Source organism: Hyla sarda, chromosome 5, assembly GCF_029499605.1.
Source record: "Hyla sarda isolate aHylSar1 chromosome 5, aHylSar1.hap1, whole genome shotgun sequence".
Taxonomy (NCBI): domain Eukaryota; kingdom Metazoa; phylum Chordata; class Amphibia; order Anura; family Hylidae; genus Hyla; species Hyla sarda.
In genome coordinates, this window is record NC_079193.1 from 49,332,331 (window position 1) to 49,351,194 (window position 18,864).

At 42.9% G+C, this 18,864-nt stretch overlaps 1 protein-coding gene across 3 annotated transcripts in view; it reads right to left on the reverse strand.

The window, feature by feature from the left end:
* The window catches only part of CUL2 (cullin 2), a 92,772-nt gene that overhangs the window by 69,809 nt on the left and 4,099 nt on the right, over positions 1-18,864 (reverse strand). For all 3 annotated transcript variants that reach the window (XM_056519483.1, XM_056519484.1, XM_056519482.1), the window contains one exon: positions 4,779-4,919. In XM_056519483.1, the coding sequence (XP_056375458.1) occupies positions 4,779-4,897 (119 nt within the window). In that variant the 5' untranslated portion in view covers positions 4,898-4,919. The remainder of the gene's footprint in view (positions 1-4,778; positions 4,920-18,864) is intronic.

The window sequence follows — 18,864 nt, forward strand, 5'->3', positions numbered from 1 at the left end:
CACTGGCATGATGCTACAGATCAAAGCAGACTTGGAAGAAAGCAACTTGCGTAGCTCTTGGCAACCGGTTAGCAAACTAAGCTTCTCTAAAGAGACCCCCCAGGATCAGTCATCGCTGACTAAGTCCGCTCCACGCTTCAGGCAGTTGTAAAGAACACTTTAGTGGAGCAGAGAGGATTCACTATTAACAGGTGCTAGCTACAATCTGACAGCACTGACGCGCCAGGCGCAGCACTTGTTGACAACCCACCAGAAAGCGGCAGCCACAAACTGTGCTGTAACAGAAAGAATATCCACAAGAAAAGCCTGTTTAAGCCTGCGTAATCCATACGGAAAGGCCATGCCAACATTGGCTTTTTATGCATTCTATGTCACTTTGTTTGGCAAATTGATCATATACAAAATTTTTATAATCTTTACTATTGGATTAAAAAGAACACCCAAAAAATGTATTATACTAAATAGATACACAACTTTATTCTAATACAGGTCATTAACATTTTAAATAGTGGCTGGAGATCTCTGTTTCCTATACAGAATCCCCAACATGGGAACTGACAAAACTCCGTAAGACTACAGCCACCACTATAGACAGATGTATTAGCGTGAAAGAGAATGCTACTATATGCTGTGACAGAGTGGTGATTAGGGGATGCTATATTTTCCCAAGGTACCTTTTATATGTATCTTCCAGGTTTCAGGAAGCGCATATCCCATCCAGGGAAAGCTAGGTGTTATATAAGGAATTCAGGATAGTGTGTAATCCCTAGCAGACCAAGCTGCTGGGGAACCTTTGGTAAAGTCTGTTTGTGGGCCTGGATTTTTATGGAATGAAAATTAAGTTTGGTAGTTGGGGCTTTGAATTCCTTTCTGGCCAGTACAAGTTTTTATTGTGGCCCAAATCAGCACAGGTGCTGAAGACAGCTGTGTACTGTGCTTTACAGCAAGGTATAACTCAGCCTGCTAGCGATGCTGTATGGAATCTGTACCTCTGTTGGGAGTTTGAATCCTGAGTTTGCAGCCTCAAAGGTCACATTTGTCTTGTGTGAAAAACACTTTTTGATGACTATTTTGTTGGGTAGCCACACTATGTTCACACTACGTAATTCCCGCGGAATTCTCTGAGCGGAATGCCGAGAACGGAATTACGTGCTGTAAACATAAACATCAGTGTGAATGGGTCTTTCGCGAGAATTCAGTGGTGGACAATTCCGCCGCTGAAATTGTTCTGCGCAAAGAAAGAACATGTACATTCTTTGCGCGGAAGTCCGCGAACACTGCATAGCCGTCGATGGTGACGGCGCAGTGCTGTGCGGTCCTAACGCTGAAGTATTGCGGCAGCGGCCGCCAGAATGGAATCTCCGCTCGCGGAATTCTGCGAGCGGAGATTCCATTCATAATCCGTAGTCTGAACATACCCTTAACAGTTGGACATGTAGGATTTATTATGTATAATGTACCTGAATGTAAAAGCTGTAGTTTTGTTAAAAAAATAAATAAAACAGGGGAAGTACTGATTAAACTTCAATCCAATGTCTATGTCTTTGACTGTTATTGCCGTTGGTTTATGGAGCTAATCTCCCACATTTGTATTAAATAAAGTGGTAAAAAAAAAAGAAACTTTCACATGTAGCGTGAGGGGTTATTTCACCTCTGATCCTGATTTTGATAAAAGGCGGCAGCTGGTCTTATCTATCACAGTTTTGTGTGGAGCAATAGCAAATAACGGGTGCTGAATCTCCAATTTCAGAAACCTCCGGCTTTCCAGGACTGGGGACGTGATGTCACGCCACGTCCCCTTCATTCATGTCTATGGGCTGTCACACCCCCTCCCATAGACATGAATGGAGGGGGCGTGGCGTGACGTCACGTCCCCAGTCCCGGAGGTTTCCGAAAACTGGAGATTCAGCACCCGCATAGAAAGCAGCTGCTCCAGGGAGATTGCGGGGTGTCCCAGCGGCGGGCCCCCTGTGATCAGACATCTTATCCCCAATCATTTGGATAGGGGAAAAAATGTTTTTGCCGGGATTACCCCTTTAAATATTATTTTCACAACCAAATGTACTGCTCTAGTGAGCACCCTTTTATTACTTTCATGTTTGGAAAAAGTGGAATGAATTATTGTAAAAGTGTTTACATAAAAACACTGCATTTCCCAGGTTTCCCACCACTTTGGCAGCTTCTCACAGAAGATCTGCTCCGGATGAACAGCCAGACCTAAGTATACATTGCTGCCAGATGCCTTGTTCTGTGCTCCACATTCTTCTGGACTATCTACAACCAAGATGACGCACTCTGTGACCTTACAAGTCTTCTGTCCTCCAGTACAAATGCACTTAGTTTAACCCTTTTAAAACCAGGTTTACTTTCACTTTTGCTTTTTCATGTTTTCCTCCTCGCCCTTTAAAAGCCATAACTCTAATTTTTCCATCTATAGACCCATATGAGGGTTTTTTTTTTTTTTTTTTTGCACGACCAATTGTACTTTGTGATTACATCTTTCATGCTACCATAAAATGTATGGCGGAACTGGACAAAAAAAAAAAAAAAACTTGTGGGGTGAAAAAAAATAAAATATGCCATGCATGTTAAAGGGATATTCTGACCATAGACATCTTATCCCCTATCCTACAATTGGTTGCCGTCAAGCCCCTACCATAGACATGAATGGAGGGGGCATGGCGTGACATCACATCTCCAGTCTCGGAAACATATTTTATATTTTTTTTCAATTTACGACATTCACCAATACAAATACACATATACAGTGGGGCAAAAAAGTATTTAGTCCGCCACCAAGTGTGCAAGTTCTCCCAATTAAAAAGATGAGAGGCCTGTAATATTCATCATAGGCATACCTCAACTATGAGAGACAGAATGAGAAAAAAAATCCATAAAATCACATTGACTGATCTTTAAAGCATTTATTTGCAAAGTATGGTGGAAAATAAGTATTTGGTCACCTACAAACAAGCAAGATTTCGGGCTCTCACAGAACTGTAATTTCTTTTTTAAGAGTCTCCTCTGTCTTCCACTCGTTACCTGTATTAATGGCAGCTGTTTGAACTTGCTTTCAGTATAAAAGACACCTGTCCACAACCTCCAACAGTTACACTCCAAACTCCACTATGGCCAGGACCAAAGAGCTGTCGAAGGACACCAGAAACTAAATTGTAGACCTGCACCAGGCTGGGAAGACTGAATCTGCAATAAGCAAGCAGCTTGGTGTAAAGAAATCAACTGTGGGAGCAATTATTAGAAAATGGAAGACATACAAGACCACTGATAATCTCCCTCAATCTGGGGCTCCACGCAAGATCTCACCCCGTAGTGTCAAAATGATCACAAGTGCCAGACGTGTCCCCTGCTTAAGCCAGTACATGTCCGGGCCCATCTTAAGTTTGCTAGAGAGCATTTGGATGATCCTGTCATATGGTCAGATGAAACCAAAGTAGAACTTTTTGATAAAAACTCAACTCGTCATGTTTGGAGGAGAAAGAATGCTGAGTTGCATCGAAAGAACACCATACCTGCTGTGAAGCATGGGGGTGAAAACATCATGCTTTGGGGCTGTTTTTCTGCTAAGGGACCAGGACGACTGATCCGTGTAAAGGAAAGAATGAATGGGGCCATGTATCGTGAGATTTTGAGTGAAAACCTCCTTCCATCAGCAAGGGCACTGAAGATGAAACATGGCTGGGTCTTTCAGCATAACAATGATCCCCAACGAAGGAGTGGCTGCGTAAGAAGCATTTCAAGGTCCTGGAGTGGCCTAGCCAGTCTCCAAATCTCAACCCCATAGAAAACCTTTGGAGGGAGTTGAAAGTCTGTGTTGCCCAGCGACAGCCCCAAAACATCACTGCTGTAGAGGAGATCTGCATGGAGGAATGGGCAAAATACCAGCAACAGTGTGTGAAAACCTTGTGAAGACTTACAGAAAACCTTTGACCTCTGTCATTGCCAACAAAGGGTATATAACAAAGTATTGAGATGAACTTTTTGACCAAATACTTATTTTCCACCATAATTAGCAAATAAATTCTTTATAAAATCAGACAATGTGATTTTATGGATTTTTTTCCTCATTATGTCTCTCATAGTTGAGGTGTAAGTATGATGAAAATTACAGGCCTCTCATCTTTTTTAAGTGGGAGAACTTGCACAATTGGTGGCTGACTTAATACTTTTTTTTTGCCCCACTGTATATACACAATACACTGAGTTTTATATTGAATTGGGCCAGATTTTTTTCTCTCACATGGCTATGGAAAGCACCCAAACAGATCCCAGGCCTGCTCCATAGATCCTTAAAAGAGAACTCCAGCCAAAATTTACTTATCAACTATATACTGGATATGGGGTTAAGTAGCTGATCGTGGAGGGGTCACACTGCTGCCAACCATCAGGCTCTCTGAGTGAGCAGCGCGTGTCATCTAACGGTAGATGGTACCCACTCCATTCATTTCTATGGGAGTGCCGAATAGACCCGAGTACAGCTCTTAGTACAGCTCTTGGACATCATAGGCGGTCTCATAAAAATGAATGGAGATGACCGGTAAAGGACACGGGCTCCTCACTGAGAGAGTTTGGTCCCGTTTGTGGCTGGAGTTCTCTTTTAAGGTATACATGATGAAAACATGCATTAAGGGGTTTAACACTAGCAACTTAAATTAGTAAACAATAGAATCAGTTTGTACAAACACAGTAAACACACGAGAACAAAAGCCCACACCTGGCCAAAGACCCTATAATTCTACAAAACATCACATAAAGGATACGAGAAGCGGTCATTCCAGGTTGCCCTCTCGACGTAATCCAACTTGACAACTGCGTTGATTGTCGTTAAAAGTTTGTTCCATGTCTCATCAAAATCCACAACTCGTGGCTTCAATGACATGGTGGGGTTTCAATGTTAAAACCTGCAAAAGAAAGAATAACAATTAATTTTACATTAAAAATGTTACCTATGTGTCCTGTAATCCTATTGCCTAAAAGGGATTTACCAACTCCTGAAAATTTCCAAAAGCTCTTATAAAACTTTACTTATGTTTATGTAAAGACAATTGCACATGCCTAACAGATGCCGACTGTGAAAGAGCACGGTACAAGACGTGGTACCACCGTCAAGAAATCCCTGCTGCTTTCCCTAGGAGTTTAGAAGTTATAGCCAGGTAGCTCTTCCTCTCTGTCCCAAGAGCTGGACAACACAATTCAAGGAGTATTATATGTGCTAAAAATGATCGGGGGTCCCTCTGTAAAATCTTTTGGTCTCAGTCCCTACTTCCAAAATAGACTCGTCAGAGACTACGGCGAGTTACCACCACAGTTAGGCGAGTTACCAACGCAGACAGTGATTGGCTAAGCGAGCCATAATTCCCGAGATGAGCAAGTTTTGGAAGTGGCAGCCATAGCATTCAGTGTGAGTGGAAGACTTCACAGAGGGACCCCCGAGGGAGAGAGGTAGGTATGATTTTTTTTTTATTTCCATGGCAGCCCCAGCACAATAAGTCAAAAGATGAGAGTGCGCCAGGTCTTACTCCTAAGAACCACTGCGGTTGTAATTTATAAGCTAGTTAAATATGCTCCATTCCACAGCCGCTCGGCAGATCCAAAATTTTCACTGCATAGACTTATGCAAAGGATATATTGGATATGACTGACAGCTGGGGAGTGAGCTGCCGCGACCTTCACCCGGCTCTACCTTATGATCATCTGGTCTCTGAAGTGAGACACTGCAGCATTTTTTTTTCCTTCAATAGACTTCTATGGGGGAGATTGCAGAGTTGCAAATAGCAACCAATCAGCTCACTTCTTTCATTTTTGAAAAGGCCTCTGAGAAATGAAATAAGTGATCTGATTGGTTGCTATGGGCAACTCAGCAACTTTTCCTCTGGACGGGTTGTGATAACTCTCCACCTAGGTGTATGAATAAATTGTATTTTGAAAAAAACAAAAATGAATGGGATAAAATGTCAAAAAAGAACTGCTTATACTAATACACAAACACAAAAATAAATTGTGTGTGTTTTTAGCCTTACGCAGCGTTTCTGATTCTGAAGAGGGCACCCTCCCCTATTAACTCAGTATTCCCCCTAATGCAGAAATGGACAACTCCTTTACACAGTCCAGTAATAGGGACTTTCATAGGTACCAGTACACAAAAGGCTACAAAGTTCAATGGCAACAGCTTATTTACAGCTCCTTGGATTTGCTGAGCACTGGTATGAAGGAAACTACGGGAAAAGTGCAAAATACCTCATCATTTGTTATTCTATCCTTGGTTAACATTCAAAACCTTTCACAATATTTATCAGGCAACCGGGGAGATTTATGAAAACCTGTCCAGAGGAAAAGTTGCCCATAGGAACCAATCAGCTCACTTCTTTCATTTTTAACAAGGCCTCTGAAAAATGAAAGAAGCGATCTGATTGGTTGCTATGGGCAACTGGGAAACTTTTTCGGTGCACATGTTTTCATAAATCTCCCCCAATGTGTGTATATACCCCGACAATCCTTGTCAATATGCCCTGTGTAAATACAGTCATGGCTGTAAATGTTGGCACCCCTGAAATTTTTCAAGAAAATGAAGTATTTCTCACAGAAAAGGATTGCAGTAACACGTGTTTTGCTATACACATGTTTATTTCCTTTGTGTGTATTGGAACTAAACCAAAAAAATGGAGGAAAAAAAAGCAAATTGGACATAATGTCACCAAACTCCAAAAATGGTCTGGACAAAATTATTGGCACCCTTTCAAAATTGTGGAAAAATAAGATTGTTTCAAGCATGTGATGCTCCTTTAAACTCACCTGGGGCAAGTAACAAGTGTGGGCAATATAAAAGTCACACCTGAAAGCAAATAAAAAGGAGAGAAGTTCACTTAGTCTTTGCATTGTGTGTCTGTGTGCCACACTAAGCATGGACAACAGAAAGAGGAGAAGAGAACTGTCTGAGGTCTTGAGAACCAAAAATATCAACTATCTCCAGAGATCTAGATTTTTGCCTTTGTCCACAGTGCGCAACATTAGCTAATGTCCCTGGGCGTGGACGGAAGAGAAAAATTGATGAAAGGTGTCAATGCAGGATAGTCCGGATGGTGGATAAGCAGCCCCAAACAAGTTCCAAAGATATTCAAGCTGTCCTGCAGGCTCAGGGAGCATCAGCGCGAACTATCCGTCGACATTTAAATCAAATGAAACGCTATGGCAGGAGACCCAGGAGGACCCCCTGCTGACACAGAGACATAAAAAGGCAAGACTACAAAATGAACTTGAGTAAGCCAAAGTCCTTCTGGGAAAATGTCTTGTGGACAGATGAGACAAAGATAGAGCTTTTTAGTAAAGCACATCATTCTACTGATTACTGAAAATGGAACAAAGCCTACAAAGAAAAGAACACAGTACCTACAGTGAAATATGGTGGATGGTCAATTATGTTTTGGGGTTGTTTTGCTGCCTCTGGCACTGGGTGCCTTGAATGTGTGCAAGGCATCATGAAATCTGAGGATTACCAACAGATTTTGGGTCGCACTGCACAGCCCAGTGTCATAAAGCTGGGTTTGCGTCCGAGATCTTGGGTCTTCCAGCAGGACAATGACCCCAAACATACGTCAAAAAGCACCCAGAAATGGATGGTAACAAAGTGCTGGAGAGTTCTGAAGTGGCAGCAATGAGTCCAGATCTAAATCCCATTGAACACCTGTGGAGAGATCTTAAAATTGCTGTTGGGAAAAGGCGCCTTCCAATAAGAGAGACCTGGAGCAGTTTGTAAAGGAAGAGTGGTTCAACAATCCGGCTGAGAGGTGTAAGAAGCTTATTGATGGTTATAGAAAGCCACTGATTTCAGTTATTTTTTTCAAAACGTGTGCAACCAAATATTAAGTTAAGGGTGCCAATAATTTTGTCCAGCCCATTTTTGGAGTTTGGTGTGACATTATGTCCAATTTGCTTTTTTCCTCCCTTTTTTGGTTTAGTTCCAATACACACAAAGGGAATAAACATGTGTACAGCAAAACATGTGTTACTGCAATCCTTTTCTGTGAGAAATACTTCTTTTCTTGGGCTGGTGAGTTATGGTAGCTGGAGGCCTCTCAAATGTCAGTACAAAATGAAAAAAAAAAAAGTCACCTGGGGACCGAAACAAGTAAAATTAAGATCAGAAAATTATTTTTAAAAAAACTATTAGTAATAATAAATAAAATAAAAAAGCAATATAGGTTTGATTTATTTTTGAAGAATCGGAACAAAGAAAAAAAGTGGCCCACCTCATCTTTAATAACTGGGTGTCACTGCGATACACTACTTGCATTACACGTACAATTTAAAATAAAATGATTTTATGATATGTTTAACTGTAGCTGATTATGAAATAATACACCTGTATTCTATCACTATCTCTTCACTATATCCATATACTATACTAGCTTTTGCCTGCGGCTTCGCTTGCGTTAAATTTGGGGTAACATAGATTTACTTTTTACGATCCTATAGTAATGAGGCCGCTCTGGGTAAAGTCTACGGGCATCCAAACAACCCGAAACATTACATCTGCTGTTTCATGGAATTGAAGATCGACATCCTTTGAGGACTTTTACCGAGTCTGCGCGCAGGGGAACCCGCCTTCTCGCGCTGCTTATATACTGCCAACAGTCCTCATATCCCGTCCTCCTAATCCGATCATCCTCATCCTGACCTCCTATCTCGACCTTCTATTTCGATCTGCTATCTCGACCTCCCATCCCGACCTGTAATATGTGTACCAGGTATTGAAACATTTCCAGCCGTTTGGAAGTTATGCAGTAACATATATTTCCCATAGACTTGTATGGGACGTACAATCCCTTTTTCACCCCCTTAAGGGTACGTTCACACGCGCAGATTTTCGCAGCGTATTTAGCTGCGGATCCGCTGGTGAAGGCCCCACTCTCTGCTGGCTTTACATGTGCCTGCTGGTAGTGGCAATACACCACTACCAGCAGACACAGTGCAGCAATGTGCGCGGCATACTGGCACATCGCGGCCACTCTCCCTGCTCTGAGCTAAGCAGAGAGCTCCCGCGATGTGCGAGTATACTGCGACTCACACATCGCAGGGTGCTTGCTGGGAGCGGCGTATTGCCGTTACGAGCATGAACATGTAAAACCAGCATAGAGTGGACCTTCACCAGCGCATTTGCAGTGTAAAATACGCTGTAAATCCGCGCGTGTGAACGTACCCTAAGGGTGGCATTTCGAAAAATCCTTCCTTATTCCTTGTCTACATCTTAAAGGGGTACTCCGGTGAAAACCTTTTTTCTTTTAAATCAACTGGTGGCAGAAAGTTAAACATATTTGTAAATTACTTCTATTAAAAAATCTTAATCCTTCCAGTACTTATTAGCTGCTGAATGCTACAGAGGAAATTCCTTTCTTTTTGGAACACTGATGACATCACGAGCACAGTGCTCTCTGCTGACATCTCTGTCCATTTTAGCAACCATGCATAGCAGATGCATAGCAGATGCATAGCAGATGCATAGCAGATGCATAGCAGATGCATAGCAGATGTATGCTAAGGGCAGCATGGTGGCTCAGTGGTTAGCACTGCTGCCTTGCAGTGCTGGGGACTTGGGTTCAAATCCCACTAAGGACAACAATAAATAAAGCGTTATTATTATTATTATTATAACGTCAGCAAAGAGCACTGTGCTCGTGATGTCATCAGAGAGCATTCCAAAAAGAAAAGAATTTCCTCTGTAGTATTCAGCAGCTAATAAGTACAGGAAGGATTAAGATTTTTTAATAGAAGTAATTTGCAAATATGTTTAACTTTCTGCCACCAGTTGATTTAAAAGAAAAAAGGTTTTCACCGGAGTACCCCTTTAAAAACAACACCTGTGCAAAAATTCAGGTTTTTAGGTCCAAGGGTTTAGGCTGGGCGTTGAAGAGTCAGTGAGTGAGGTCTTCTCTTTTTATATATAAGATCAGTAACTCAGAGGAGTAAGGCTATGTTCACATCAGTGTTTCGGAGCTCCGTTACAAGAGCTGGTAGCGGGGATAGGACAGTGGTTATGACACCAGACAGGGGTTCCATTACATGCCCGTAATTTTTATCCTTTCCAAAGGATAGGGGAGAAGATGCCTGATCGCGGGGGTCCCGCGGGCTGTCACGCCCCCTCCCATAGGCTTGCATTGAGGGGGCGGAGCGTGACTTCACACGGGGGCTGGGGCGCGACGTCACAATGCTCCGGCCTCCGTGATCGCCAGTAATCAGACCCAGAGTGAACATGCTCCAGGGACTGATTATAACGGGGTGCTGCGTGCAAGATCACAGGGGTCCCCAGTGGCGGGACCCCCGCGATCAGGCATCTTATCCCCTATCCTTTGGATGGGGGATAAGATGTCTTCGCACTGGAGTACCCCTTTAAAACCGCAGCCTGTCCATGACGACGGGTTTCTACTGCATCACACTCTTAGTCATGGCTGAGGACAAAAAAAAAAAAAAAAACACCAATGTAAAAACTAAGTTTCCAGGGGAAGACTGGACTGATCCATGTCCAAAACCGTGGTAAATTCATGGCAGGCAAAATTAAAATTAGCTCAGAAATCTAAAGGCACGCCTCAGATTTCTGAAAAGGATTCCACAACTAAATGGTTTGCTTTGTTTATTTAACAACATATTAAAATGTTTATTTGTTGCTTTCCAAAAAGAAGCATTTTTGGGGGGAAATTACAAATGAAAGTGAATCTTTATCATATGTGCTCTTTTGCAAGAGCGAAGGTCAGACTTCGTGACGACACAAAGAATTCACCGGCTATGAGGACGTCCAGGAAAGAAGGAATGACGCAAGCTTCTGACTCATAAAAAAAAAGCTTGCATTTATTATTAAAAAAAGATTAAAACAAAACACAACTAAGTTGCTTAGCAAAGCCATAATAAAAATATAAATAAACTACCTGTCACTAAAATCCAATGCAGAAATGCTTTTGTAGTAACACATTGCAGCCAATTTCAAGTCACCATGAAAAGCTCTTTGCGAAATATTAAAGCTTACGCCAAAAAAAAAGGTTACGATAGTGATGTCAGATGTTTTTAATGGTGGTGGATACACCCTTATTGTTTAAAAAAAAAAAAGGGCAAAAGCTCTCAGCTAAGTGCTGTACCCCTTAGTTTGTGCTCGGCTCTACTTAGAAAGCTCTGCGAGCAGTGTACACTGTGACTGTCACGATTCGGCTGGCTGGAGGTGGATCCTCTGTGCCAGAGAGGGATTGGCGTGGACCGTGTCGGTGGACCGGTTCTAAGTCACTACTGGTTTTCACCAGAGCCCGCCGCAAAGCGGGATGGTCTTGCAGCGGCGGTAGCAACCAGGTCGTATCCACTAGCAACGGCTCAACCTCTCTGGCTGCTGAAGATAGGCGCGGTACAAGGGAGTAGACAGGAGCAAGGTCGGACGTAGCAGAAGGTCGGGGCAGGCAGCAAGGATCGTAGTCAGGGGCAACGGCAGGAGGTCTGGAACACAGGCTAGGAACACACAAGGGAACGCTTTCACTGGCACAATGGCAACAAGATCCGGCGAGGGAGTGCAGGGGAAGTGAGGTATAAGTAGGGAGTGCACAGGTGAACACACTAATTAAGCCTGCTGCGCCAATCAGTGGCGCAGTGGCCCTTTAAATAGCAGAGACCCGGCGCGCGCACGCCCTAAGGAGCGGGGCCGCGCGCGCCGGGACAAGACTGACGGAGAGCGAGTCAGGTACGGGAGCCGGGATGCGCATCGCGAGCGGGCGCCTCCCGCATCGCGAATCGCATCCCGGCTGAGAGAGGTATTGCAGCGCACCCGGTCAGCAGGTCTGACCGGGGCGCTGCAAATGGGAGGATGTTGCGAGCGCTCCGGGGAGGAGCGGGGACCCGGAGCGCTCGGCGTAACAGTGACGTATTTTGCACTAGGCCAACACAGCCCTGGTCTAGGGCGGCACTTTATTAGGCAGATGGTTGATGGGGTGTTTTGCACTGCAAAAAGTCCTGTGTGTGGAGGTTTAAAGGGGTATTCCAGGGAAAAAATTGTTATATATCAACTGGCTCCAGAAAGTTAAACAGATTTGTAAATTACTTCTATTAAAAAATCTTAATCCTTTCAGTATTTATGAGCTGAAGAAGTTGAGTTGTTCTTTTCTGTCTAAGTGCTCTCTGATGACAGGTGTCTCGGGAACTGCCCAGTTTAGAAGAAAATCCCCATAGCAAATCCTCTTCTACTCTGTGCGGTTCCCGAGACAAGCAGAGATGTCAGCAGAGAGCACTATGGCCAGACAGAAAACAACAACTCAACTTCAGCAGCTGATAATTATTGAAAGGATTAAGATTTTTTAATAGAAGTAATTTACAAATCTGTTTAACTTTCTGGAGCCAGTTGATATAAAAAAAAAAAAAGTTTTTATTTCACTGGGTGTAGATTTAATGAAAGTCTCACAGACAGTCAGCATTGTGTGGACTCCTGGACCCTTACCAATCAAAACTACTGACAAAGTTTTAAAAAAAATAAAAAAATAATAATAATAATAATAATAATAATTCTATGTACCGTTAAGGGTAGGGTCACACATGCCACATTTTGCTGGGCATTTGCTGCTGTGTATTTTCCAACCCATTGAAGTCAATAAGTAGCAAAATACGAAGCTTATTTTGCTACCCTCTGACTTCAACGGGTAGGAAAATATGCTGCAAATATGCAGCAAAAGACGCTACGAGTAACCCTACCCTTAAAGGGGTACTCCAGTTAAAAAAAAAAAATTTTAAATCAACTGGTGCCAGAAAGTTAAACAGATTTGTAAATTACTTCTATTAAAAAATCTTAAATCTTCCAGTACTTATTAGTTGCTGAATACTACAGTGGAAATTATTTTCCGTTTGAAACACAGAGCTGTCTGCTGACATCATGAGCACAGTGCTCTCTGCTGACATTTCTGTCCATTTTAGGAACTGTCCAGAGTAAAAGGAAATCCCCATAGCAAACATATGCTGCTCTGGACAGTTCCTAAAATGGACAGAGATGTCAGCAGAGAGCACTGTGGTCATGATGTCAGCAGAGAGCTCTGTGTTCCAAAAAGAAAATAATTTCCGCTGTAGTATTCAGCAGCTAATGAGTACTGGAAGGATTAAGATTTTTTAATAGAAGTAATTTACAAATCTGTTGATAAAAAAAAAAAAATTTAAAAAATAATTAAAGAGTACCCCTTTAAAGGGATTTTCAAAAAAGGCTGTCAGTGATTGATGAGTGGAATGGAGATAGCCGGCATGTAAATTATGATCAGCATTTTGCCGGTGGCATTCGCATACACAGAATTAGGAGCCACAAGCAGGAGGCTCTGTACACTGTGTAGCGGCCATGGTGTTGCTGCACGTCAGCTCCCACTGAAGTAAATGTAGTATAGAATTCTTCTACTATGTTTCTTATGACTAAACTCTTTGATTTTTTTATTTTATGAAAATTAAGTTTCCTGTAAAACGAATTCCATTACGATATCACGGGGATAATAACAGTTACTTGTCTCATGGTGAGCGCGACCAGAGAGTGGAGACCAGTGGGAGGCCCGGGGCACTTTGGAACTTTCGAATGGGAGATGATGTTTTTTTTTTTTTGTTTTTTTTTTTTACATTTCCAGCCAAAATACAACAGGGTTAAAGGGGTACTCCAGAGGAAAACTTTTTATTTTTTTTATTTTAAATCAACTGGTGCCAGAAAGTTAAACAGATTTGTAATTAACTTCTATTAAAAAATCTTAATCTTTCCTGTACTTTTTAGGGTCTGTATACTACAGAGGAAATAGTTTTCTTTTTGGAACACAGAGCTCTCTGCTGACATCATGACCACAGTGCTCTCTACTGACATCTCTGTCCATTTTAGGAACTGTCCAGAGCAGCGTATGTTTGTTATGGGGATTTTCTCCTACTCTGGACAGTTCTTAAATGGACAGAGGTGTCAGCAGAGAGCACTGTGGTCATGATGTCAGCAGAGAGCTCTGTGTTCCAAAAAGAAAACCATTTCCTCTGTAGTATTCAGCAGCTAATAAGTACTGGAAGGATTAAGATTGTTTAATAGAAAATCTTTCTACCACCAGTTGATTTAAAAAAAAAAAAAAAAAAAAGGTTTCCACGGGAGTACCCCTTTAATCCGCATCCTGACTATGCAATGTGGAGTCTGCGGGGATACAATGCAACACGTCTACATGGCGTGGACCGTTCCGAAGCGGAACTAAAAATCCAGGTGCAGGAAACAAAATTAGTGACACTTCATTTATACCCTGCATTGCCACGCAGATTCCATGTTGGGTAGCCAGGAGGAGGATTCTTTACATCAGTGTTTCCCAACCAGGGTGCCTCCAGCTGTTGCAAAACTACAACTCCCAGCATGCCCGGACAGCCGTTGGCTGTCCGGGCATGCTGGGAGTTGTAGTTTTGCAATAGCTGGAGATGGAGATTTATCAAAACCTGCTGAGTTCCCCATGGCAACCAATGAGATCGCTTCTTTCATTTTTGAAAAGGCCTGTGAGTAATGAAAGAAGCGATCTGATTGGTTGTAGTTTTGCAAAAGCTGGAGGCAACCTGGTTGGGAAACGCTGCTTAAAGGCTTTGAGTGAGGGCTGCCATTAGTTAGAATACGCTACGACTAGAGATGAGCGAACTTACAGTAAATTCGATTCGTCACGAACTTCTCGGCTCGGCAGTTGATGACTTTATCCTGCATAAATGAGTTCAGCTTTCAGGTGCTCCGGTGGTCTGGAGACTCTTTCCTAGGACTGTATCCACCTTTTCCAGCCCACGGGAGCACCTAAAAGTTGAACTAATTTACGCAGGATAAGTCATCAACTGCCGAGCAGAGAAGTTCGTGACGAATCGAATTTACTGTAAGTTCGCTCATCTCTAGCTACGACACATGTATATGAATTTCCATAATTATATTTATAAAAAAAAAAATAATAATAATTAATAGGATAGAAACGATAAAGATTATGTTCACACGGAAGATTTAGAAAAGAGTTTAAGCCGTGGAGGGCTTAATCATCTGCAGCAAATGACAGTGACTTCAATGTAATCTGCGGCAGATTTGCCATTGCGGAGATTGCAACCCGGCTGGGTTCACACTACGATTTGTAACTACGGTTCCCGTATACGGTTGGGAGGAGGGGGGGTGGGGCTTAATCGCGGCGCTCGCACTCAGCCGTATAGGGGAACCGTATTTAATGCATGTCTAAAAGCCGACCGGAGTGAACCGCAGCCTCCGGTCGGGTTCGTTTTCGGCCGTATGCGGTTTCCCGACCGTAGGCAAAAACGCGGTCGACCACGTTTTTGCCTGCGGTCGGGAAACCGCATACGGACGAAAAAGCAGCCGACCGGAGGCTGCGGTTCACTCCGGTCGGCTCATAGACATACATTAAATACAGTTCCCCTATACAGCTGAGTGCGGGCGCCGCGATTAAGCCCCACCCCCCCTCCTCCCAGCCGTATACGGAACAGTAAGTACAAATCGTAGTGTGAACCCAGACTCTTTGCCTATGTGAACGCACCCAAAAAGTTACTTATAAAGGCCTTGAGACATGAAGCAGACAGTGCTGCTCATTCTGACATGTCCACACGTGGCAGACATTTTTGGCCACAGATTTCACCACAAATCTGAAGCGACTCCTTAGCAAAATCCAAGATACCTGCAGATTTCGCTACAGATCCACTGCATAAAGAAGCGGAAACAACAGAAGCCGATCCTGTGTATGACAGACCCCCCCCCCCTCAACATAGCCTAAACAGTAACTGTCTACTGCAGTGTTTCCCAACCAGGGGGCCCCCAGCTGCTGCAAAACTACAACTCCCAGCATGCCGGGAGAGCCAAAGGATATTTTGGCCTGTGGTATTATTCTTTTTTTTTTTTTATCTATGCACCATTCATTGTTCTGGATCAATAACGTCCAATTTTAATAGTTCAGACAATCCTAAAAGTGCTGATACTAAATATGATTTTAAAAATGTGAAATGGGTTTTTATTATGGGAGAGGTTTACTTATTTTTTTTCTTTTTAAACATTTATTTTTTTTCACCTTATTTTTATTTATTTTTTTAATTCCCTTTGAGAACTGGTTACGATAAATCATTCGATTGCTCATAGAGATGAATGTAGTTCTATTGGTAGAGTCTGCCATAGATAGGCTCTATCAGTCCAGGCAGCTGCAGAGGCCTAGCAAAAGCTGTAAAGGCTAGCCTGAGGACTGATCGGCACAATGCAATTACTATATATGGGGGGGGGGGGGGGGGGCACTTTAACTGCCAAAATTGCAGCATTTAAAAGGGACACTCTGCTGCTCAGCATATGGAACAAACTGTTCCGAACGCTGGAGTCGAGAGCCTGTGATGTCATAGCCCCGCCCCCTCATGACATCACTCCCCGCCCCCTCAATGCAAGTCTATGGGAGGGGGTATGACGTTGCTGGGGGGGGGGGGGGGGGGGATGGGAGGGGGGCTATGACGTTACGAGCTCCCAGCGCCGGCTTCAGCGTTCGGAACAGTTTGTTCCAAACGCTGAGCAGCGGAGTACCCCTTTAAACAGTTGAAGTGCAATTCCAGTAATGGCTCTGGCAGCAGGTCATTTGTTTTCATTTTCACACTGCTATGACTTGTAAGAGACTACGGCGTCCAATCTTTGATTTTAGCCAACGTCGGTCCTATAGACTTGAATGGGACTTCCGCTAAATTCATAGACTGAACGCTGTACTCTCGCGCAAGCAATCACGTACGCCATCTGTCATCAGTGTCACCTGTGCTGAGGCTGGAGGTGTGGGTGACACTGATTGTACCAATACTTACCTATCCCTTATTGGTGGCCCCATTTGCCCACTATTCACCTTATTTGGGCTTGGTGCATGGGCAGCGCTCTAGATGCGGGTTGACATCACTTCTGCAGCTTTTTCTCACTAGGCCCGGCTGCGAGAAGGCTTGAAGCAGCAGCAGCCATGGTCAGCATGCTCCTGAAGCTCCGTCCATGCATCAAGCCAACCACCAAAATATTGAAAATAACAGACGAATGGAGCGGCAGACCGGGATAGGTAAGTATCATTATCATCAGTGTAACCCGCACTTACCTGTTACACTGAAGACTGATTTACGTCAAATAACTAACATCTGAGTGATCTTTGATGCCCGTCTTTATCGTCAGATGTCAGCCTCAAACAGCAGCTGTTACCTGCAGGATATGGTGAAGGCTCCACAGCCCGTCCCATACTCACTCACCCGACTCATGACGTAAATGTACCTAATGGGTCAATAACAAGAACCTTGGTGCCAGGACCTAATTCTCAGTCACCTTGGGGACCTGGGATTTGTCAAGCCCTGATATAACACATTCATGGCCCTGCCCTCACCCTTCCTATGTACTTCCGTTTATATTGATGACAGTCATTTATTTCATCATCCCCTATATCATGACAAAAAAACGTATATATCTATCATATTCTCTCTAGTTACATAGTATAAATCTAGAATCCATAACCTGTAATGTTATTATTCTCCAAAAATGCATCCAGACCCCTTTTATATTCTATTACAGAGTTCACCATGACCACCTCCTCTGGCAGAGAATTCCACAGTCTCACTGCTCTTACAGTAAAGAACCCCCGTCTGTGCTGGTGTAGAAACCTTCTTTCCTCTAAACGTAGAGGATGCCCCCTTGTTATAGATACAGTACTGGGTATAAATAGAACATGGGAGAGATCTCTGTACTGCCACCTGATATATTTATACATAGTTATTAGGTCGCCCCTAATCCTTCTTTTTCTAAACTAAATAATCCTAATTCTGATAATCTTTCTGGGTACTGTAGTCCTCCCATTCCCCGTATTACCCTGGTTGCCCGTTATTTAACCCTCTCCAGCTCCACTATATCTTTCTTGTACACTGGTGCCCAGTACTGTACACAGTATTCTATGTGTGGTCTGACTAGTGATTTGTACAGCGGTAGAATTATTTCCTTGTCGTGGGCATCTATGCCCCTATTGATGCACCCCATGATTTTATTTGCCTTGGCAGCAGCTGCCCCGACACTGGTCACTACAGCTAAATTTACTGTTAAAGAGGTACTCTTTTTTAAATCAACTGGTGCCAGAAAATTAAACAGATTTGTAAATTACTTCTATTAAAAAATCTTAATCCTTCCAGTACTTATTAGCTGCTGAATACTGCAGAGGAAATTATTTTCTTTTTGGAAAACAGTGCTCTCTGCTGAATCATGAGCACAGTGCTCTCTGCTGACATCTCTGTCCATTTTAGGAACTGTCCAGAGCAGGAGAAAATCCCCATAGCAAACATATGCTGCTCTTGACAGTTCCTAAAATGGACAGAGATGTCAGCAGAGAGCACTTTGGTTATGATGTCAGCAGAGAGCTCTGTGTTCCAAAAAGAAAACCATTTCCTCTGTAGAATTCAGCAGCTAATAAGTACTGGAAGGATTAAGATTTTTTTTTTTACTTGTGCAATCAGTCCTCCTTCACCATCTCCAGAATAGAAATATTCAATTGTAGTCACAGCACTGGTAAAAAATCCATTTATTACAAATCCATTAAAAATTCAGGAGATACAAAAAGTGCAACCAACATGCTGGAGGTCGAAACCTCCCCCTCTGACCCCTTTCCGCCCTACCGGGCCTTAGTCATAGATGCAAGGGGTAGTATTGCCTGGTATTTAAAGGAGCTCAAACTCCGCCCAATATCAAAAGTGAATACATATAAGAAAATACGAACATAGCAAAATACACAGTGCAAAAAAGAAAAAAACTCAGAAAAAACCTCTATACCATACATTAAAAATATCTGTATATATAAAATAATAGAAAAAATCTATATAATAGAGAAA